This window comes from Lepisma saccharinum, chromosome 8 (assembly GCF_977018435.1).
Source record: "Lepisma saccharinum chromosome 8, izLepSacc3.1, whole genome shotgun sequence".
In the NCBI taxonomy this organism is placed as follows: domain Eukaryota; kingdom Metazoa; phylum Arthropoda; class Insecta; order Zygentoma; family Lepismatidae; genus Lepisma; species Lepisma saccharinum.
Window position 1 is genome coordinate 83,791,424 of NC_139236.1, and position 24,978 is coordinate 83,816,401.

Genomic DNA, 24,978 nt, shown 5'->3' on the forward strand with positions numbered 1-24,978 from the left:
ATTCTTCTTAAGGCATACAAGCACTAACTCAAAGTTGAGTATATATGTAGATCAGCAATAGGTTTGTGCTAATATGTTGCAAACTTGTGCAAACCTACACAAAGAAATCTATTATAGTTGTAGTTCCACCTGTAGAAATTAACCTCCATCATACATTGTCGCCTGAATGTCAAGTCAACGGGGAAATCCCCCTTGAATTTTCCCTAAGCACATTTGGGAAAAAAATATGATACGCTTTACTGATAATGACACAACAATGTGTCTCTCGGACACTGTTGCAAGGAAATGCGTGTGTAATAATTGACACCGGGATTATTCATGGAATTGCCCACTGTGGTAATTATCATTCCATCAGCACCCGCTGTTGCTCATTGTTGCCAAGGACAGTGCGTGATTTGTAAGGTAAAGAAACTGAGGACACAAATAGGGTCCATCTTGGACAAAAACCTCCAGTACCGGACTGCAGAACCATCTGGTGAGGTTATCTTGAAAGGCCAATGTCTGTAAACGTCCTGAGACATTGAAATCTCTACGAATGATGAATCATTGTCATCAAGATCATTATATTTGAGAGGAAACCATCTTCTTCACCGGATGCAAACTTCTGTATTGCTGAATACGCATTAGCTGCGAGGTTCTGAACATTTTCCCGTTCTTTGTGGTCAACAGCCTTGTTTTCTGTCAGCATATATAAAGTGCAAGCAGTGCCGTTGCCCTCTGTTACTTTGGTGCAAATCTTATGTGGACATCGGCGCGCTAAGCATGTATCGCCAGTTTGTGATTCTAGTTCTTCTGATAACTTTGACGTCACTGGGAGAGTTTAAAGTGATATTCAAAGGTACGTATGCAACTTTCAATTGTTTACAATGTGTAAGATTATTAACATGGGTGTAATATTCATGTCACAGGGTCGCGGTGGTCTAGTTGGTAGAGTGTCTGAGTGTTAGGTGGAATACCCAGCTTTTATTCCCAGGGTTGCGATTTCAGATGCGAATTTTTCTAGCATATGTGGCTCTTTGGTTAACGCAGCATCTAATAAATGGGCACCCGGCGACAACCCTGGGTGGTAGGAGCGTGGGGCTGATCACATCACCTCCACAAATGGTTGGTACTGTGAATGTGTAGAGCACTACCGCCTTCAGGACATGTTGTAAAGTGCAAGGAATAGGCTTAGCCTTTGCTATAATCTTCATGGCACGCATGTGAATGGGAGGGAGTACGTCAATAATCAAAGACACTGATTTCAAGAACAAATATTCTGAAAAATTACTCTATGATTACATTTAGGATATCACTGCTGTCAGGATTGAAGGTTGCTAAATATTCTAGAAAGCAAGACCAGATTTGAAGTAACAGATTTATATTCTGTGGCTTTGTTGATATGAATGTGTGAAGCAATTGTGTACATGTTGCACAGTTGTAAGAAATGGTTATTTTAAAAATTCAACGTTAAAATGATAAATTGGGTTAATACGATCTTATGGCGTTGTTTGATTTAAGAAAGGACATACAGTTACATTTTATTGTCGACGAGAATTAAGGACTAAAGATTGAGATTAGTATGAAAATTTCCAGGTTACAGATTTGTTCATTTTCCCTTGGCCAATGGTATTGCAACAGAACTAAAGGTATGTACATTAATTAATTTTAAAATGTAACTACATGTACTTTAATAAATCAAACAAGGCCAAAAGCTCGTATTATCTATTATCCGAATTGACCCTTTTGACACTTAATATTTTAAATAACCATTTCTTACAACTCTACAACATGTACAGTGGGATCCATGAGTATTACCATGCAAATTGTCCATCACCATGTTCATGCATTTTATTTCACACAATAAGAGCTCCAAGGATTAAAACAAAACTCAAAACAAGCTTTTGACAACTTCTGCACCAGCATACATAAAAATCTATCGCTTAAAAACACATAGGATGTAAGAGAAAAATTAATGAAAATAGTCATGGACAATTTGCACGGTAATACTCATGGATCCTACTGTACACCATTGCTTCACAAATTCATATCAACAAAGCCACAGAATATAAACCTGTTAGTGCAAATCCGGTCTCGCTTCCAAGAGCATTTAGCCATCTCAATCATGACAACTGTACAACTAGTTTTTTTCGGTTTTAGTGTCATAATCAGTAAAAATACTCTTACACACAGATTATGTTTGCATGATTCCTATTTTAGTCACGTTCCTGCGTTTATATGCTAATCGTGTCAACGAATAGGAATGTTCGTTTGACAAAAATAATGCGAGAATCACAAACGCAAACAGATCGGACACAAAACACCAGACTGTGGGTTCAGCCACCAGAGCCCCATTAGCCTGCAAGTATGCAGTTTCCAGGACGTACTGTGTGAAAGAGAGGTTGACTTTTCTAGAAAAAAGTCGTTTTCACGTTCAGAAGACACAATGGGCTCTTATGGGCAATGCTTTTCTTATGGGAAATACGAGCGCGCTGTTGTCAAATTTCTGGATTTACAAATTTAGCTTAAGTAAAATCGGTACCTGCAGTTTTGCAGGAAATTTTGTAGAGAATACGATGGTGAACACAAAAAACTGGTAACTTGCTTACATAATTTTAGATAAATTAAAAACGCAAATTTTCTGTGAAAACACAATTTTTACATTGTTTTCATTCCTAACGTTGAAACATGCCGTAAAATTGAAGCTTTCATTATGAAAGAAATTGACACTGTTTTTTAATTGTCATAGGTGACGGTGGTACTCAGAATCTATCAATACTGTAAAGCATATTTGCATTAAAAAATATTCAAATAAAGTATGTGGAGATTTTTTATATTCGTGCAATAGAAAATGTCGTCGCTGGCCATTTTTTGTTCTGTAATTCCAAGTAAAAACTTCCAGCAACAAAGTTGTGGAGAAAATAATGAAATTATTTTTTATAACCACTCAAAGGTTCCCAGAAATATTACTTCCATGCATTTGGAGTTTCTTTTTAACCCGAACCACGCGGGAAGTAAGGAGACGTTGTCTGGCCATCTTGAGCTGACTCACCGCAGCATTCCGGCTAATCACCACCAAGTTTTCCAGTTGTTATCTTATTTCCATTCAGTAAAAATATGAACTTCATGCAGTTTGTTATAATAGAATTGAAATTACTTAAATTTAATAATTGACAATTATGTCCAATGCTGCTGTTGTGAGCAACATTAGTGCTGTCGCAAATACACGTTGTTTTCGTTTACATTACTGTCGACATTAATGCTGAAATGAAGATCACCTTTCAGCTTCCAACGTACACATAAATTCATAGACACCATATTAACCTTTGAAAGGCTTTCCAACACGTGACAAAATATGGGGCTTCAAGATAGAAATATGACTTGCTTGAGTCATTCACGTCTTATCAGTTCACGTGGGCCACAACTCATTTGTTTGTTTGGGTTGCAACTTGAATCCAACCCATGTGCCAGGGTCTCCTTACTTGAGTGAGAGATCTGCTTTGGTCTGTTTAGACTTTTTCCCTCTCCCGAAAAAGTGTTTTCAGTTGTGTGAGCGCTCAGTGATTTTTACTTTTTTAAGTGATTTCTGAAGTGTCATATTCGTGCATTACACTCGCGTGTGTAGTGATCGCAATGGATCATAGTAAAAAGGGTAACTGTAACGTTCACAGTATAATATTAATGTTAATATTTACATATAATTATCATTATATATACAAAATACGTAACACCTTCATTGTGAAGGAAGGTCATCATTTCCCGGCGACATGAGCTAGCGCTGTATTGGCAACACTGTGCGGTTTCTCCATAAGCGCCGTTGTCTCTTCTGAACGTGAAAACGACTCTAGTTCTAGCGATCATGTTGAGACAAAGATGTCGGAAGACGGACAGGACAAAGCTTTACACGTCACGTTGATCGCCGCTACGTATAAACGCCGCCTTCTAACCTTCTAATATAATCACCAGTACGTGACATTCTTCCAGAGGTGTAGCACTATGTGACCAGGGTGTGTATTGTCGTATTTTCAACATAAACCATCCGGCCACTTATGAGAGTGGATATTCTTTGTGCTTATGAAATTCAATCACTTGCACGGACTGAAGAGCAGTGGAATATTTCTGGAATAGTACACTCACTAAAATAGTAACCAAAGGTTAAATGTAAAAAAAAATACTAAACATAATAGTTCAGAACTTTGAAAAAAACATTTCAGGTTTTTAGTCCACTTTATGCACAGAAAGGCATACAGTTTGAAGTGGAATGCGGACAACTATGTGCCTCCATCGGATCTCGAGTATGGGACCCCTTGATTACAAGGCGACGACTCTTACCACTGTCCCATCGGGGAGGCCCCCAGAACTATGAAAAAAGCATAAAGAATAAAATAAGACAATTAGCAAGTAGTAACTATTGGTTTGGTTTGAGTTGGTGTTTTAAGTTCACTTTATGCACAGTAAGGCTAATTGGGACTGGACCTACGGTTTGTGGGATCCGAACCACTGTGCCGTGTGCCTCCACCGGGTATCGAACCCGGGTAATAGTAACTATTGGAAAGAACACTGAAATACAAGAAAGAAAACAGCTTACGAATAGATTATAAGAGGAAAATCGCTTCAAAACTGAATTAGATGAGCAACAGGGTAGGAAAGAGTGAAAATAGACGGGATAAACCTTTTAAACAGTGAAAAACTGCGAGGGAAACATCTTAAAATGTAAAAAAAAACACGAAGGAATATCTTGAAATGTGAAAAACAGACATCTTAAAACATAAGAAGAGGATGGAAAGCAATATGTGCAAAGAAAAGAATTACAGTGTACAATGTCAGTAAAAGAAAATGCAAGGTGTTCAAAGGGAGTGGAGGGAACAGAAAATAGTGTTAAATCGTCCAGTTAAAATGAAAATGTTCTATCTCCAAATTATAAACAAATTGAGGCCTTTATGTCTATGGTCTATTTAGAATTCAATCGTTTCACCTGGAACGTAAATTGTCGATTTAATTATTATTATTATTTTAATGTGGTTTCACAACACTGTGAAATCTACACAGTACAGGGAGGCTAATCGGGACTGGAAAGCTTCTTTCTTAAACACGGCGGCATGTGAAAACGGACAGCACTGCATAAAAACGACCCATTGGTTTATGTTGATTTGAAAAACATGACCGTTTTCGCGGTCGTATCGTCGGTTGCACAAAACGCTTTACATGAAAACTGCCTTAGGGAGATTTCAGACCAAAGCGAGACGGCACCATTCAGTATAAAGCCAATCATTCACTGCACATGCGCGAACAACATGCCGAGGCGATACGATGGGGCAGCTTGCCGTGTCTCTCCGATCTGAAAGGTTGCATTGGTTACTGAGGGTCGTTTCGGGTTGATATCTCTCTTAGGATGAAATGTATGCCTAGAACCACAGATTAGAAATAGAACGTTCAACATGTAAGCGGAGTGGATTTCTATGACGTAACATTTAAAGAATGACTAGTAATGTATCAAATAATAACATTGCTTATTGAGATACTTTAGAGGTTGTCGTGAAAAATTTGGCAAGCGGATCACGGTGGAGGAGGGGGTTGTTGAATGTGTGCAGATAAATAACTGCTATGAATTAGTTTTGCAAACTTAAGGAACATTTGTGTAATCTTCAAGCATACTACACCGTAACCTTCCTTCCAGTATTCTGCTGCCATCTAGTGTGAATCAAAGTAACTACATGCTACCATCAATGTATTGTGAGCTGCAAAGTCTGTTCCATTATGTTTGTCGCTCAATAAGACGTTGTTGCCTATTTAGAGGGGGAGACACCTTCTTCACCCCTCGCCCATGAGCGTCGCCAGAATTATTTTTAGGGGGTCAGGCAGTTGATAAAACAGGAATAATAGAAATAATACTAATTATTATTATTCTCATCATCATCATCATGCTTATGATTACCATACAACAATAACTACAAACTAATGACAACATACCAAATGTATTACTATTATTATTATTAGAGTAGTTTTGTTATTAACTTTTATACTCCTCATTCAAGAAAAACCTTTAAAAGTAAAAGGAAATTTTAGACATAGTACTTATGTTGTGTGATCGATCATATAAAACTCTCATTTTGGATTCTAAACGACTTATTCTTTGATTTAAATGTTAACTAACTAACTCTCTAGCCTTCTTAAACCCGAAGGTTCATTGCTGCAGCAACACAGGCCTTCCATCTGTCCCTATCTTGAGCAAGATCTATATACTCTTTTCCATCTCTACCGATTTCCTTTAGGTCCATCTCAACGTTGTCCCTCCATCTTCGTCTTGGCCTTCCTACAGGTCTCTTACCATCAGGTTTCCCAACAAGAATCCTGTAAACTCCTCTTTCCTCTTCCATTCGTGCCACATGGCCTGCACACCTAAGTCTTCTTGATTTCATTATTCTAATAATATCTGGACATGAATACAAATTATGTAGTTCTAAATTATGTAACCTTCTCCACTCACCTGTCTCCTCATCCCTTTTAGGTCCAAAGATTTTCCTAAGGATCTTATTTTCAAATACTCTCAATTTGTGTTCCTCTTTCAATGTAAGGGACCAAGTTTCACACCCATATAATACTACAGGCAATATTACTGTTTTGTATATTTTAACTTTTAGTTTCTTAGATATTAAACGAGAAGACAAAAGTTTATGAAGAGAGAAGTAACATGCATTTCCTGAATTAAGCCTACTTTTTATTTCCTCTTTAATATAATTTTCATTTGTTAATATTACTCCTAAGTATTTGAATTTGGAAACTGGTTCAAACGAGTTGTTATCAATAATTAGATTTTGATTATTACCTAACACTTGGTTTCGACCTGTAAGCATATATTTAGTTTTCTCTTTGTTAACTTCCAAACCCATCTCTTTAGCAGTTTTGAAAAATATTTTAGCATTATTCTTAATTGTATTTATATCATCCCCTAATAAGTCTACATCATCTGCATATGCTAACAACTGAGTCACACCATTTAATTTTAGTCCATCTTTAGTTTCTTTTACCTTCCTAACAGCATATTCTAAGGCAAAATTAAAGAGCAATGGAGATAATGCATCTCCTTGTTTTAAACCATCATGAATGGTAGAATAGAAAAACATAAACTGGTTCTTGTATTTTATACTAAATAGCCTACTTTCGATTTAACACATTTTTAATTTCGTTATTCTGTTAGAACAATAACTAACTTTATTTCTGTAATTAACTATAAGCATAACTAGCCAGTGGTGGCGATTAGAGGGGCGCGAGGGGGCTCATCCCACATTTTGCCACCACACTATGCCAAACCTTATGTACCAAGGGAAAATAAACTGTCTGTGCCCCCCCCCTGGTTTTCGCACCTTGACCCCCTTAGTTTTGGAACCCAATCGCCGCCACTGTAACTAGCTTTCTGATTTTTTTAAAACTTTTGTAAAAATTTCCGGGGGGGGGGAGGTTGATGGACACATTCGACAGCACCCTTCCTTTACCCGAAAGAGGCATTTATTATGTCTATAAAATATCGTTTGTGTCAATTAAGGTCAGGCCCGCTTGAAGCTTGTTTCTTGGGTCTGAAAATAACTATGAGTGAGCAAAATATAACAAAAGCTTAAAAGAAAGTACAAGGAAAGTAAAAGAGAAAAATAAAAATAGATAGATGCATGCAAAAGGGAGAAGAGAATATTAAGTATATATATTTTTTTTAATATTCTGTGACAGAGGGGTGCGTGAATGTCCCTTTTGGGGGGTGAAGGCACTCAGATATCAATCAATCTCTTCCACGTAGTACTTCACGGTAAGTTCATTGTTGCAGGCCAACGAGTCTCTGCTGCATGAAGCTTCAGGCAGTATAATACGAGGGGGTATCAAAAAGTTTTGCCACGAAGCACAGACTTGGCTCAGAATTAAGTAGTTAAGTTCAAAGTGGGAGAAACCGAAAGTGTGGACATGACCAGGAGTGGCAGGCCATGAACGTCGTTGACCGACGACCACCGCCACAGGGATGATGAGCTCATTCGAGATGATAGACGCATCACCATCCAGGAAATTTCTGATGCAGTGCACATGTCCTATGGGTCAGCACATGCAATAATTGAGAGTTTGGGATACCATAAAGTCTGTGCTTCGTGGCAAGAGATTCGAGGACCTACATGAGGTTAAAATAGCTCTGAACAGTGGGGCAGGGAGTGTTCTGTGTAATTTTTCTAAACTGGTCTTGAGGTCTGGATAAAACGCTCGCTCAAATTCATCGAACGTGATGGCAACTGTGTGGAAGGGTAACTCTGAGTAGAGGACGCTACAGGCAAACTATATGCATGTTCATCGTTTCAATCTTTCCATTATTAAACAAATTATACCTCAACAGGCAAAACTTTTTGATACCACCTCGTATTATGTGGGGTTGTGCTTTCCCTTGTCTTCACATTACATGTACTGAATGCTCCATTACAACCTCAGCTTTTATCAAGAGTATTAGCGGTGTTGGCCTCAGATGATGTAATTTTAGTTCTGATTTCTGCAAATCAGATGAAATTAGTGAGTGAATTTTAAAACAATGTTTTTTATTACTTTGTTAATTAACTATCCTAACTTTGTTTTAGTCACTGGGTTTGTCCCATATTAAGGTTTGATTGATTATTTTCATTCGTTTTTCTACCACTTTTGGCTAATCGCAAAGATGAGGATGAGTGGTGATGTGATGAACACACAAGCAACTAACTAACTCTCTAGCCTTCTTAAACCAGAAGGTTTTTGGCTGCAGCATCGCAAGCCTTCCATCTGCTCCTATCCTTGGCAAAGATCAATCCAATCATTTCCAATATGTACACACATGCCCAGTTCGGAATTCGAACCTGGGACCCCTGGCGTCGTAGCGGGATGTGCTAACTACTCCACCACGGAGGTCGGCCACATATTGAGGGCGGGTGCAAATAGTCAGTACTGACATGCCCATTAATTTCAACAAATCAATCAGTCAACCTTCGGGTACCAATGGTTAGTAACGCAAAATAACATTCTGCATAGTATACTTTTTTTTAATTTCTGATTTTACATGAGTCGTGTGTTGTGTTACTAACAATATGCTCTTTTCTAATACTCAGATGACGACCCTCCACCGAGCAAACCAGTTGAAGATGACGATCTGGTCTCCAGCATCATCTTCCAGGGAGTGAAAGCGATCTTCACCGCACCACAGACGAAAAACTCAACGAAGGACACCGGCTCCACTCCAAAACCAAAAATCGCAACCAAAGAAGCCGACAACGACGCTTCAGTGAAGCCAAAACGTGGAGACAAACCTAACGGAAGAACTTACAATTTTGGATCAGGAGATGCTGCCAATGGCGGCAGCTTCGGACACAGCATCAGCTCCGGTCCGAACGGCGTCTCAGCAAGCTTCTCTTCAAGCCACAGCGCGAGTTTCGGCGGCGGTTCTTCGGCAGGCCACTCCGCCAGCCAGTCCTTCTCGGTCAACGTCGCTCCGCATGGCGTTTCCGGTTCTTTCGCCGGAAGCCAAGCTTCTAGCCAGTCAGGAGCTCTCGGACTGTCCGCTAGTCAAGCCAGCAGTCAGAGTTCCTCCTTTGCTGCTGGTCTTGGAGGTGCCTCGGCGGCCTCCGCTGCTAGCAATGCTGCCAGCATCTCAGCAGGAGGACTGTCGGCAAGTGCTGCTAACAGCAACTCGTTCAGCCAGAGTTCAGGAGGATTTGGGTTTGGACGACGGCCTCCTGGACCGTACAGGTCCAACTTTGGACTTCTGAACAGACGTGGATGTCCTAGAAGATACCGAAGGAATGGGTGCGCTAGTCTTGTTCGAATTAGGACCCGTCGACAGTGATATATTACCAGTAGTTGTCATCAGCAACCAGTGATATTATCGACCAACCATACAAATGCCAACACCCCCCATACAATGTTCCACAAACCCCAATTAATGGCCATCCTATAACTAAATTTGCCTTACGTTCCCTTAAAAACGATCTTACACTCTACATAAACAATATTCTGATGGACAAACCTGGTACAACCCATTGAGAGTCAAATAAATACGTAAATAAATACAGACTCATTGTCACCTCATCTTCAGTCCCTGAAGATGAGAGTGACGCTACCTCTCCAAAATTCTGAAGCATCTTCAGAACTCATCTGCTTTAATCGGAGAAAACCCTACGTTTTCACCATTCGGCTTACTACAATAACAACAATACAATATGAACCTTATTATCAGTGTGCCTCAGTATTGTGTTATTAGCATAGGCATCGACTTGGGGGAGGGAGGGTTGTAACACGTTCTGCCCCCTCCCCCAAAATTCCTAAAAAAATCAATATTACATATACGTATTTATATATGTAAATATTCTATATGTCAAGCTTCACCAACCCAAAAGTTATATGACATTAGCACTACTGACGGCTTACATTTTCAAATGATAAATGCATGATAAAATTCTAATATGTAACACTGTAGATAATTATATGTCATTAGATGGCCATAGGGCAAACACATTCCAATATTTAGTGAAAGCATCACGAATTTTTATAATAAAGATGAATACTTGTAAAATGTCTTTATTTGCAACTAAAATGTTGTTTCCTGGCATATGCATATTGCTAATTTCTATTTAAAAAATGTTGCCGGCCCCCGTGGTGGAGTGGTTAGCACATCGTGGTATGACGCCAGGGTACCCAGTTTGAATCCTGTCCTGGGCATGGTTGTATGTGAGTGTCCATTCATCAATTTCATCATATCATCACTCATCACTAGGGGACGGATTTTTGCATATTTGCATGCTTTTTTCCTTAAGGAAAATTGATATGCTCTCAACGGATTTATCCATTTCACTTGATGTGGATTACTCTGGTAAAGTTTTATAGTGCATATAAATGCATATTTTGGACGTTAGTGCATATTTTAACTTAACGTGCATATAATTTGCATATAGGTATTGGGAGTAATTTTCATGTAATTGTTCGTTTCAAGTTTGTCTGCTTCATTTTCCCCGTTCTTTCTGTCAGCATTACAAAATAGCCTACTTCTGTCTGGCCATGGGCACTAGTTGGATCAAGAACATTCCAAAACTCATCTCATAGCGTTGTAGGTGGTCTGATTGCGAAGATGGAGAAACCCCACCCTTTCATCAACCAATGACCTTTCAGAGATGTGAGTCACATTTCCAAATTCCGGTGAAAACACTAAGATCGCGTTATTTGAGGATTATCTGCTAATGTCACATCTTGATAAATAACAGCATATTGCTCCAACAGTGGGTAGAAGGTAACGATGCATTTCCCACTTCCGCCAGACCTATTTAATGTCAAGTATGCTCTAAATATGTGCGTAATACATTTTAGGTATTTAGAGTAGTTTTTGGCAGCTTAAATGGAAATTTGGCGAAATGCAAATTTACAATGCTCAAACAGAGCTTTCATTTTTGGTAATAGAAAACATTTGTTGCCTGCGGATACCTGGACACTGTGATTTTTATAAACTTATGTTAATTTTTGCGGACAATGCTGCTATAACCTAATAAAGGATCGTTCTGTTATTTGAGTACAAAATAAGAAGACAGTTGAAACTAAGGGAATAAAATAGAATAAATTTTTGCCATTATGTCTATCTTTGGATTGCAGCTAAATATTCAAACAACCTACTGGTGAGGATTACACATAATTTTGGGTGTTTTCCTCACGAAAGTAGTAGTGATTTGAAGTGTTAATTTTACTAATATATTATTTGGAAGGAGAAAGATGAATGGCAGTTCTATAGAAACTGAGATAGCTTCCATGTGATTTGTGTAGTTATTGATATATACGTATAATGCCATTTTTATGGGTGTGTAATACCGTCCTGGTTTTGATAACGAAAATTGTCACAATTATATCTCTTATATAATCTGCAACACAATTTATGCAAAAAAAAAAGCTTTTATTATTTCTTGGTCTATCGTTGTGCATTATTTTGTTTATATTGCAATTATCTCTGTGCGAACTATCTTCCTTTGAATTGATGGTTAAAGTGATGGATTCACATTCGGAGTGTTTGCAGTTTGAATCCCCGCACTAGGCCATCCAGACCATTGTGGTACGTCTGTAGTTGTACCATTGCGTTATTAATTGATTGAAAATGCAGTTCATCTGAATCTTACATGAAGTATTAAAAATGGGGTAAAATTTCGTTGATAGTTTTGAACAAAGATTAGTTTTTTTTCTTTCTTTGTCCATCCAATCTCTTTTCGATATTGTTCAAAAGAAAATAGTACCAATAGAAGTTGAGATAGCTGAATTAGAGAAGCAGTTAGCAATAGCTTCCAGAAACCCAGGTTTGCAGTTCCTGAGACAGATGATTTCGGTGTTGCTGGGGGAACCTGTCCAGGGCTTGCCACAACTGAAATTTATTTATTTATTTGAAATTATGAATACAGAAAAATCCATGTTACATCAGGATATCAACACAAGAAATGAAACGAACAAATACTCTCCAGTGGCATCTTGTGAAATGGAAAGATCATTTTCAAAATACAATGACTTACTTTCTGACAATCGGAAACCTGAAAACATTGATAAATAACATATATTTTTTAAAATACTAATGTAAAAGAAGAGGATATTGATTAATGCAACTAAAAGAGTATAGTGTTTCAAACAAGATACGTATATAATTATAATTGCAATATTGCAGTTTTTAAAGCAAGCCTCCAAAGAAATGCATGCAATATAATAATTTTGTTAGATGGAACTAAAAATATTTGTAAATTAATATTTTGTTTGAACCTAAATAGCACAATTTTTCACACTTCACTTCTATGATTGCGTTCAGTGACTTACCGATACATTTACTTCCCATGTAATGTGTACAGAACCTTAAAATAGGTTGTTTTGAAAAATTTTAGTGCAGATTTTCAGTGCATATTTTGGCCTTTTTTAGTGCACATTTTTGCTTTTTTTAGTGCATATAAATCCGGCCCTTCCTCATCATCATCTTCGCAAATTAGCCAAAAGTGGCAGAGAAGGCGAAGTAAAATAAATTAATCAATCAATCATTTTAAAAAAATGTTATTTTCTCCTTTTTTGGAAAATGTCATCAGAGACGATGTTGGCCATCAAATTTTAATTGGAAGAAAGGTCAGGTGAGTAAAATTTGAATTGGATTGGTTCGTAGGTTTAAATAATATTGCCTTGTATTTTTACAGTTATGACGGCAGATGGAAAGAAATTTGCAAAGAATTGGAAAGAATCATTCGTGAAGGTACTTGCAAACAGAAAAAAAAATAACCATTCACCTTACTTGATGTGCAGAATCTTTGTTGAACTTATATATCCACATGTATGTACACATTGTAGTCTCCAGGAAAGCTTCAGCAACTCGCTTGCACTTGAAGCAAGCGATCCGTGCACAGTGATCTTCCCGCCTGCACACTGCACCTCAAGGCCAGTGAGCAGCAGAGGAGCCGATTGCGGGAAGGCGCTCTCCATTTCACGAAACCACCTTTTGTTTCATCTGCCACGTTTACAATTCCACGCTGCACTGTTACTCGCTAATCAAATGACAAGAGGCTTCCCCACCCTGCACGAACGCGACCGACGAAGCCTCTTTTCCGCCCCTCTTACAACGCTACAGTACCGATGCTTACTCCGCAGTCCACACGTGCATAAAATAGCGTTATTTCATAAATATTGCAGGTTGAACAGCCCTACCATGGAGGGACATTAAGAACCGGCAGGGGATTCAGACAGTAAATTAGACCTTAGTGAAAACATTCCACATGGGAACAGTCGATATACAAGTCCAACAAAGATTCTGCACATCAGGTAAGGTGAATGGTTAATTTTTTTTCTGCTTTCAATTTGTTTTTTATGGGTAAGACAAACGCATTGCTCTTGTTTCTAAAATTAGCCATCCCAGGGGAGATGGTAAAAAAAAGGTAAAATTTTAGGTATATTTGACAGAAAAGTGTGCTAAAGTAAAAACGCGAATTTGGTGGGAAACGACACCGAAAAGTAACTTAAAATAACATTTTTTAAAAAAAAAAAATTACCGAAAACTCGAAGTCGTTAGTAATAGCAGATGGGCATTGAGGATAGAAATCAAAGTTTAGTAGATTGTACTATTGCATACTACAGTCACGATGGCGTTCAACGTTCATACTTCCTACTATATGATTGGACAACGAACAACGCTCTTGTAAAATTGTACACATTCCTTCCCTCTATAGTACAAAATCCTACATGGCACGAATGGATATGTTCCTCCCCTCTTAATCAGGTTAGAACTAAGACACCTGGTATGAAAATTAGGCAACGTTGGTTGCTGGACATCAGCTGTTATTGGCTCGTACTTTCCCGCGCTTCTTGAAAACGCCGGCAGTCTCGGTTGCACTTCACTATAGCAGTAGAATATCTAGTGACACAGATTATTGTACTCACATTTTTCTACATTGTCTGCCAAACGGGTGCGGATATACTTACCTGTAAGAAGAAGATAAACAGATGATAAATTGGGAAGAGTTAATTCAATATCTCAACATCACAAACATTAACATCACATAAAATTTTACAATTTTCATCCTCACCCAAAATTCGAAAACCAAAGACAAAGCTGCTTCGGGCAACAAAATGTACAATTATATTACCATCATGAAATATCGTTTATATTGTTCGTAATTTAATTGTGCACAGTAACGGCGATATGGGAGGGGGGCGAGGGGCGGCAGTTGCCCCCTCCACTTTTTGCCTCAGCACTATGCTAAACCTTATCTACCAAGGGAAAGTAAACTGTCCTTGCCCCCCCCCCCCCCAGTTTTGAAACCCAATCGCCGCTACTGGGTGTGCATGTTGGACAGCTAACCATGGTGCAGTGGTCGGCGTAAAGCGCTACGAAGTTGGAGGTCTCGGGTTTGAACCTTGTCAAGGCATTGTGTTTACCCCACCACCATTTTATCAGTTCAGCATTGTCGTGATTAACCCAATAAGTAGAAAAACGACATAGTGAAAATAAAAATGGAGAATTTTGGCCACAGACTTTACACATTAGAAGGCATTCTCATCGAAGCAGGCCTTGCCCGGAAGTATTTCAGACTCAATCAGTATTTCTTGCGTTTGCCTACTTATATAAGGGTACAGTTTGGACAGATCAAGCATGGAGTACTGAACACCCTTCCCAAAATTTGGGAACAATGTACCCTTGTAACTCCCCTCCCCCCACGGTTTCTACGCCACTGGTTGCAGAGTTACAATTGACTGGGTACTTTCAAGCATTTCATCATTGCGCATGTTGTTTGATTATCATTCATCCACATCTTCGCAAAAATAATAACAGAGCGGCGTTAAAAAATAAAACAAATGTATACAAACAAACAAAAAACTACAGATCCCACGGTGTTCATTTACCACTCATGACGCAATGGCCGAAACTAGGAACAACCCAGAAGCACGTGCAGTGTAACTGACTAGGGAATAACTTGCATAATATCCTGGCAAAGAATCTTGCTATGTTTTTCCAATCAGAAGGGAAAGCACGGTGGGTAATTATTCACGTCAGCAGGCGATGGAAACAAAACAAGCTCATCTTCTTTGTGCAATATGTCAAGGTCAAGTCCCTCTTCTCGGAGGGAGCGCTCCAGTAATAATGAAATGCAGAGAAGTTCTTGTTCCGTGTGACGTCATTGGCCTTGACCTCTGTCTGATCAGGCTTTGGCATCGAGGAAAAAGAGAACATAAAAAAAAAAGGAATTTCACTTTCCGAAGCAGGGGAGGGAGAGGCCTTCTTGTGATAAATTTAGCAGGTGCGTCTTGGGAATGAAAGTAAGTTGAAAGTGCTACACGTTTCAGAGCAGTGTTGCCACAGCAAAAGGAATTTCCCTCTGCGCAGGGAAATTAAGAGCAGTGTTGCCACAGAAAATGGAATTTCCCTCTGCGCAAGGAAATTCAGATAACAGGTGAAAAAGGAGACAAAAAAACAAATTTGATGAAAAATATCAATATTAGAGGTAAATTTGAAGATATTCGATTCATACGTGTATATATTGGAATCAAGTAATTTTGAAGTATAAATGACATTTTTCCATTTCTTTCGTCCTATAATGTATTCTCTCGAAACAGACTTCAATTAAAATCTCTCGACCTCCGTGGCAGAGTGGTTGGTACAGCGCGCAACGGAGTCCCGAGTTCGGATCCTGGCGTTCTCATGGGTATTTTTGTGAGGGTCCCTTCATCATTGATTGATTGATTGATTGATTTAGTTTATTTTACTTCCCGTTTTGTGCCTCTTGGCTAATTTGCGAAGATGGGGATGAGTGATGAAATTGATGAAGGGACATTCACAAACAACCAAGCCCGAGCGGGATTCGAACCCGGGACCCTTTGGCGTCGCAGCGCGATGTGATAACTACTCGGCCACAGGTCCGGCTGTCCCTTCATCAATTTCATCATATCATCACACAACGTCGCGATTAGAAAAAAGTGGCAGAAAATGTACGCTAAATAACGTACATACAAATACAATTCAATTGTAATTTGCAGACTGGCTTGATTTGATTTCTGTTATTTTTAACGCCCCTTTCCTGACACGTTTGTCTAATCGCGACGATGAGGATGAGTCATGATATGTAATTGATGAAGAGACACCCACAAAAACACCAATGCCTAGGCCGGGATTCGAACTCGGGACCCTTGGCGTTGTAGCGCGCTATGCTAACCACTTTTTTTTTTTTTTTTAAGGAAATACCCCCTACACGGAGGTATCCCACACCATTCACTCTTTTTCTCACTTTTACACTTTTCAATTCTTCCATTTTTCTTTGTTTCTTATCAACTGGACGAACACAAATACCCATGCCTTACCCGGGACTCGAACCCAGAACCCCTGGCGTTGTAGCGCGCTCTGCTAACCACTTCGCCACGGAGGTCGACTACCACTTCGCTACGAAGGTCGACCTTAATTTTGCTTGAAGACAATAATTTTCAATTATTGAACTTGTAAAACTAATGTAATAACACAGCTAATGTTAGCCTAATAATATTAACTGCTGTGATAAATAATTATTTCAATCATAGTAGTGAATTTGACGTTTTCAAATGGGCTATGGAAAATAATAATAATTCCCACGATGGATATTTTAATTTTTATGATACGAAGGGAATATTTGTATGGAAAAGGGAATTCTTGTACTTGGAGAGGGGAAATTGTGCACACTGGTTATGGCAACACTGTTTCACAGTGGAAAACCACTAGGACTTCCCCAAGTATTCCGTAGCATATGAAGACAAAACAGGATGTTCATGGCTTAACTAATGGCCAGTCTTTCCACCAGAGTTATATTAAAATGCCGGTGTCTGGTTGCAAGGGACTGAAAGAAAGATAACAAATCGAACAAACGGGAAATCCGACGGAAAAAAAAACTAGAAAAACATAATGTTACCTGCCAACATTGTTTACGCCCAATTCGCAAATTGCCTACAAAACCAACCATTTGTGTTTTCAAGCAGAACTAAATTTCCCACTTCAGTTGGGCTCTGACCTTTGAGGCGAACGGTTCCGCGTTCAATCTCCGACACGAGGAGCCACAAGATTTCTTTGTTGAATTATTGTATCCATTCAGTGGCGTATTCTTCATTTTACCGCGTTTATCACACATTTTCACACATTTGTATGTATTTAGTTTTAAAATTTAGGAAATTGCTCATTATATATTACAGTAAAACTTCGTTAATCCGTACTAATGGGGGGGGGATAAGTTGACCGGTATAAGGAAAGTCCGGATTAACTGAAATAACCTAAAAGAACAGTAGAAAGTGCATTAAAACTCAGTTTATAGCAACAAAACACGTTTATTATAGTGTATTTAAAGCAGTGGCGTACGCAAGGGGGGGGTTACCGGGTTTAACCCCCCCCCTTGAGCTTTTGAAATATTATGGAAAATGCTGTAGAAAAAAATTAAAAATGGCTAATTTATCACAGTCAAAGATCTGCGACAGTAATAATAATAATAATAATAATAATAATAATAATAATAATTTGAATTATTATTCCCATGCAGCATGAAGAAAAACACAACATTCCAAACACAATCTAAGTGGCCGCAAAGTTCAATTTTGCAATTTTTTTTGCAAAAAGTCGCGCAGTGACTCGCGAGAATTGTGAAAATTCCTTGCTTCGTCGCAGTGTGCCGACCTTATTGCAAACGTTCTTCCCGGTACTGATTTCACATCCCCTTGTGAACTCTCAAGTGATGCTGAGTACATCCACATCATTAAATAATGTTGAAGAAGTGCTTTGTGAATCACCTAGAAGTGATAAATGTGTTGGAATGTCTATAAACTTACTTTTCAACGAAAACATAGACTCAGAGGAATTTAGCAACATGTATTCTCGCGCTTCATCATCATCCTGGGCGAGTTCCATAGGTAAAGGTAATGTAAATTCCCCCGTGCATATAGCACCGTGCCATTAAGGCACACGTAGTGGTGTGGTGGGCCCCAAAGATTCGCGATCTCGAACTATTTTGCAGGTGATGTGATCAGCACCATGCTCCGGCAGCCTTCATCCCCCAGGGTTGCTCTCAGGTACCCATTGCTATGAGGCTGGGTGCGGAGACAAGGCTGGATAAATTCCAACCAATTCCGGGAATCGAAACCGGATCTCCCACGAAGTTGTCAGACTAGACCAGCGCGGCTCCTTGAATGAGTTTCATATTTCGATTATTTCAATAAATTTAATATATTTGCTTTTTTTTGGATTTTCTTCACACTTAAAATGTCTCTTTACTTATCATATACAAATAACCGTTGACTAGACAATTATTTTGTAACAAAGAAACAAAAGAAATGTAATTTTGTTCTATTTCTTTCATAAATAGCAGCTGCATTAGTAGTAATTAAACTAATTAATTAATTAATTATAAGAATTATTAATTAATTAATTATTATTATTAATTAATTAAAGTATAATGAAACAATGGTAATGTGAATTTGTAGAAAGTTTTCGAAATAACACCCCCCTTGATGAAATACTGCGTACGCTACTGATTTAAAGGGCATAGGACTAAATACACTATACAGTACAGTACAAAGTCTGCAAGAAACAGAATTTTATCAGTGGTTGACTGCCTTTTCTTTGGGAAGTTCTCTTGTTGTATTCTAGCCACATTTAAAACCTTGCATTCTGTTTTTTTTTTTTCGTTTTGCCTTTTGCCTGTCCAGATTAAGCGAAGTCCGGCTTATCGGGTCCCGATTAACGAGGTTTTACTGTATATAAATTATTATTGTTTCATTAGGACAACAAAGATTTCCATAGTAGGTTCATATGTACAGTAACAGAAACAGAAATATGTATTTGCTTCAATCAAACTGCAAATATTTTACAGGGTCGGTTACCAGAGAAAGACTTTCTACAAAAAAAAAATGTACGGTGCCAAAAACATACTAGCAAATTTAAGTATGATGATGAAAAAAATATAAAAATCGATTTAAATAAAAAAAACATCAAAAATGATTCTGAAAATAAAAATAATAATTTTTATTCACCCTACATAACACATAATTGGCCCAAAATACTGTCGTGTACTTGGAAATCTAATGCCTGTGTGTCGTTAAATTATATATTTCTCAGCGTTTCTCAGGAATCAGTGTTCTTTGTGCAAATTTTAGCAAAGAAACGACGATGGAAGAAAAAACTTGGCTTAGTACCTGCAGAATCGTGGAGCAGTTGATATCAGCCATCAGCATCTTCAGGACGATGGCACGAAGAAGGATTTTGCCCAAATGATGCCCGGGAGGGTCTCACGTTTCTCGCATTAGCTGCTCATTGGACCACCACAGTTTCACGAACTACAATTTCTGTTCAAACATGCACTGGTACCAATGCAATTAGTACCATGTTTGTGAAATATTTTTCCTTTTGTCAATGCGGAGAATTATTGTAACCAGTCTCAAAGGATCGGGATTTTATGTAAATTACACAAATAGTCATGGACGTTCGAAAGAGGTGCAAGGGGACCAAGGCCCCGCGAAAAAATGAATGTCAATATAAAATTATATATTTCTCACATATAATTTAATTTCAGTCCCGTGAATTAATTTATGCTACTTATTGTAAGGGGGTTTCAGGAACATGATAACTTCAAATTGAAGGAGTGTTTCTTGGCAGGGTAAAGTTATTATGATGAAAAAGTCAATTGTTTCTTCACTCCCCCTGGGAAAAATACCTTACATTCCTCAACCTGAAAAGAAATCCTGTTGTCGTCCATACAGTAAGTAAAAAATTATGAAACAAAAGCGGGGATGAAGAAATCAGAGGGAAATTCCCACTCATGACCGCTTCAAGTACCATCCTGAATTTTGTTGATATTCTCACGTTACTACAAACCTGTTGAAGTTGTACATTTATCTAAACCGACGTTTCTTTCTTATCTGGGGTAAAAGGTTGACTGCCTGTATGCGTGTACACATATAAATGCACGCACACACACATACAGAGAGAACTTGGCTAAGAAATCTTTTGGTTTAGCTTGGTTTGAGTTGGTGTTTAAGTCCACTTTATGCACAATATGGCTAATCGAGACTAGACCTACAGTTTAAAGTGGGATCCCAACCACTATGTGCCTCCACCGGGTATCGAACCCGGGACACCTTGATTACATGGCCATGACGCTACCATGCGCCATCGGGGAGAGCAAGAAATCTTCTGTAATAGGAAATACCACAGTGAGGGAGAGGAAGAATGAATCAGACATGGGTGTCCAGAAGGGGAGGCTGTGGCCCCCCTGGAAAATGAAAGTCAACCAAACATTATATGTTTCACACATATAATTTCATTTCAGTCACAATAATATGTGTTAATTATTGCACGAACATGATAAATTTAAATTTAAACAATGTTTTTTTGAGGGAACAACAATATTAGTGGGGAAAATGTACCTTGTTTGTCACCCCTGAAAAAAAATACCTTCCTTGCCCCTCCCTGCGGACGTCCATGGAATCATACACAGAATTCTAAAGAAAGAGATAGAGCAATGAATTACTCAAAGAAAAACAGAGTATAAGATAAAGAAAGAGGGAGAGAGACATGAATATATAACGAAAAAGACAGAGAACAAGAGAGAAACGAATGAAAAAGAGGATGAGAGAAAAAAAGGAGAGAAAGATAAACAGAAAAACATAATATAGAACAAAGAAGAGAGAAAAGGGAAATAATGAGTGGAAGAAAAATAGAGAGAGCACAGAAAAAGAAAGACAAAGAAGAAATAAATTTAGAACGAAAGACAGAGGAAGAAAGAGGGAAAAAGAGAGAAACCGTATATAGAGAAAAACAGAGGGGAAGAGAAATAAAAAGAGAAAGAGGATCTCTATGTTTATGACCACCAAAACAAAGTCCATCGTAAATTATTTCATCCACCCTTCACTCCACCCGAACGAAATTTTCTGACGCTTCATCCTCATCGTCGCGATTAGCCTAAAGAGACATAAAATATATGATAAAGTTACTCCAGTAGTATGATTGCATGAATTTGATAAACAATTTGCATCAATAAAAGCAAAGCAATATGAGCTATGCCACTAGAGACTAAGTTACAAAATCACCGGTTCTGTGAATTTAAAGCGTTTAAAGTACATTTTGACGCCAATTTACATTCAAGCATTCGCCTTACATGCAAAACTCGCCGCGAAGTTAATGTCTTAAATGCATATTCATAAGCTTTACTTCCTTGGTCCTGGCACTACACAGTTCTTGCTTGGTGGAGAAAACATGATTGAACTGTAGACGCCCAATGCTCGGAAGCCATAGGTCATGGTAAGAATCTGTGTATACCTTATGTACATTAACCTTGAATTAAACGGGATAAAATTAAACAGACGCGTGCATAAAAGTTGTGGCTATTAGTTTCAGGACCTGACCACAGAAGCGACAATCAACGATAAACAACAGACAACCTTGAAAGGGTAGAGTGTATTTAAAATAGTAACATAGAAACAACATTTGAACGGGAAGTTCTTCCATAATACACAAAACCATGAAATATTAATAAGGTCGCGTTTACATTTTCGCCATTCAACATATTCTAGCTATCAGGAGGAAGCAGAAGTGAGGGAATAAATGGTTTATACAAAGTTATATATTATGCAGGTCTCCATCAGGCGTGAAGTCCCACTTCTAAACAGTTCCGGGATTGCCTTTGCCTCCTATGATGTAAGCTAATTAAAGTGTTGCTTGGGACGATCTGTTAGGTCCACACCGTGCCCAAGGAGGGCCTAGGAGGTTATGCCTACCTTCGAACTATGATATATTTTAATGTGAACCTGTAAATAACCTACGAAAATAACATTGACGATTTTCCAGATTTGTAAGAATTTCGACTTCGATCTTGCATAAATGAAGATTTATGTGTGGAGAGAGGCAGGCTTCGAAAGTCTGCAACCTTTGAAAATTTTAGTTTTATCGGGTTTCTGTTTTGTTTTTGTTTGTGTACGGATAGGCTAATCGGGACTGGACCTACAGTTTATAGTAATTTTAAGTTTATTACTAGGGCTAGGAAGTTGAGGAAAAACCCTTTTTTTCCTATTGTCCGAAGACGAGGCCCAACATAATATATGTTCATTTTGGGTTATTGTAGGCCAGAAAAAGGTGGGTTTTATTTGTCCTTTTTTTTCCTTTTTTGGCGTTTTTTGGCTTATTGGTCCTTGTTTAGCCTTCTTTAGTTCTTAACGGCTTTTTTTTTTTTTTTGCAAGTTCACCTTCTTTCGACTACGTTTTTACTGCCCATTCTCAATTCGAATCATCATCAGTTCATCACCTCTTAAACATCCTTTCTGTAGTAAAAAAAAAAAAAAAGAAATAAATAAATACCGTGCGTTCATTTCGATCTTCAGCCGAGAGATCGGGAGAAGCGTGGCGGGCGGCGCTGACGGAGATGCCGACATTTGCGGCCTGTAATGCCCGCTTATTTTTAAGGACATATGCAGACATTTATATAAATATTGCAAAACGAGCACTAACCTGTGTTATAACACGCAAAAGTTCTTCTGTAATTCATCACACAAATAAATACGCTTTAGAAACGATGTTAAGAGCCACAGATAATAAAACATTTTAATCATAGTTTTGACCAGTAACGTCCTGCTTAAGTTTATATCCTTGAAAGAGTTTTGTGTCGATGGGGATCGTTTGGAGGTTTCAAATGTGCAACACTGTACCAAGATTACGCTGCAGACGAAACCGTTAAAAGTCAATGGTTTTCGTAAGCTTCCTTGCAATCCGAAATCTCTGAGCTCGAGTTTTTTTGTTCCTTCGCGACTAGATGAAGACGGAGCTGTGAATATAGTGGCGAGCAGATCTAAACACAGAGCATGTTAATTTCGTACTGTCCGCAAGAGTGTTATTCTTGGTTACTTGCCGATACTTGTTTGTGTTATTGCAGTGTGTATGTGTGTTGTGTTCAGTGAGACGATTAGAATGCCAGCCGCAAGGTTCACTTTAGAACAAAGAATTTTTATGTATGGCACTTACTTGAAAACAGACTCGTGTCGAGACGTGTGTAGGCAATTTGTACAGAAATTCCCAGGCGTTTCACCTCCACATAGAGATACGATTAGACATCTTGTCCTTAAATTATTAGAAACTGGATCGTTAAATTTTAAAACACCTAAGCAAAAACGACGGATTCTAACCGAAGCAAAACTCGATGATATTGGTGCAGCGTTAGAACGTTCCCCAAACAAACCTCTACGCCGTGTTTCACAGGAGATGGGCGTGTCAAAATCATCAGCACATACAGCCACTAAGCTACTAAAATTAAAACCGTACTCTTATAACACAGGTTAGTGCTCGTTTTGCAATATTTATATAAATGTCTGCATATGTCCATAAAAATAAGCGGACAGTACAGGCCGCAAATGTCTGCATCTCCGTCAGCGCCGCCCGCCACGCTTCTCCCGATCTCTCGGCTGAAGATCGAAATGAACGCACGGTATATTTGAACCATCCCTGAAACGAGAGAAAAACATTTTTGGACGACTGAAGCAGGTACGGTGGTACAAGGTCTTGTCTGGAAGATCGCGCTGTAAGTGGCAACTTTATCTTGTTTTGAAGCTTTCAGCATGCTGTATATGACCAGACAGCACGCGCCTGAAAAGATCTCAAGTCAGATAAGGAGGTGCCGCGCTGAGGGAGGGGTTGTCTTCAGACTTCAGATCGTTTTTAGGTCCTTCTTTATATATATATTTTTAGGTCTTTTAATAGGTCTTTTTTTGGCAATTTATAGGTCTTCAACTTCCCAGCCTTATTACCATAGATGCAACGCTACCAGATATACCGATTTAGTCGGGATAGCCCATTCTTTTCAATCCCTGTCCTCGAACTGCGGTCATGATGCCAAAATGTCCGTTTTGGGGCGGTAACTCCCATTCAGACATGTTCTTCATTATAAGAATCATTGTTAACGTATCATTAATTTATACATACATTATTTTGTAAACATAGGATTATCATGGATGTTGAATTATAACAAAATTAAAGGAATTTTTAAAACATTTTTAACTTGTGGAGCTCGTAGTATTCGAACACTTCTGAGAATTTGATGTTAACAGTAAGCAATAAGCTGTACGGCGTGTGACATCCGTTGTTTGTAAGCGACTGTGTTGCTGATTGTCGAGGGGTCAGGGGCAGGGGAGCTACCGGTGAGCTCAATTTATTTCCGTTTGAACGTCACGCACTTTGGTTCGAGTCAGCATCGACTGTGCATTCTTCGCTTAAATATCTACGAAGTACATTTCCTGAGCGTGTCAAATCATAATACAAGTTTCGTCATGGCAAATAAATCCTTCACTTCCGAATTTATGAAGGTAACACATATTTAGTAACAAAACACCGTTGCAATTTGCTAGTGTAATTTCGGTAAAGCGTTACTAGCATAAGTACCAAAAAATGAAGCGTTCCCAACACTCTCAAGGACCACTAAAAATATAGAATATCATTAGCTGAATTAATGCATTGTTACTGTAAACGAT

The 24,978-nt window shown here is 38.5% G+C and overlaps 1 protein-coding gene across 1 annotated transcript; it reads left to right on the forward strand.

The window, feature by feature from the left end:
* The first annotated feature begins 453 nt into the window (after positions 1–453).
* On the forward strand, positions 454–10,500 carry LOC145991594 (uncharacterized). Its single transcript, XM_083127652.1, has 2 exons — positions 454–838; positions 9,084–10,500. Exons 1-2 carry the CDS (start codon positions 763–765, stop codon positions 9,815–9,817), a joined length of 810 nt encoding a protein of 269 aa, XP_082983778.1. The 5' UTR covers positions 454–762; the 3' UTR covers positions 9,818–10,500.
* The last annotated feature ends 14,478 nt before the right edge of the window (positions 10,501–24,978 follow it).

Excerpts from the sequence above, each read along its gene's own strand:
- LOC145991594 (XM_083127652.1), top strand. The coding sequence starts at position 763 with ATGTATCGCCAGTTTGTGATTCTAGTTCTTCTGATAACTTTGACGTCA. Across the intron at positions 839-9,083 it reads GTTTAAAGTGATATTCAAAG|ATGACGACCCTCCACCGAGC; the intron begins GTACGTATGCAA and ends TCTAATACTCAG.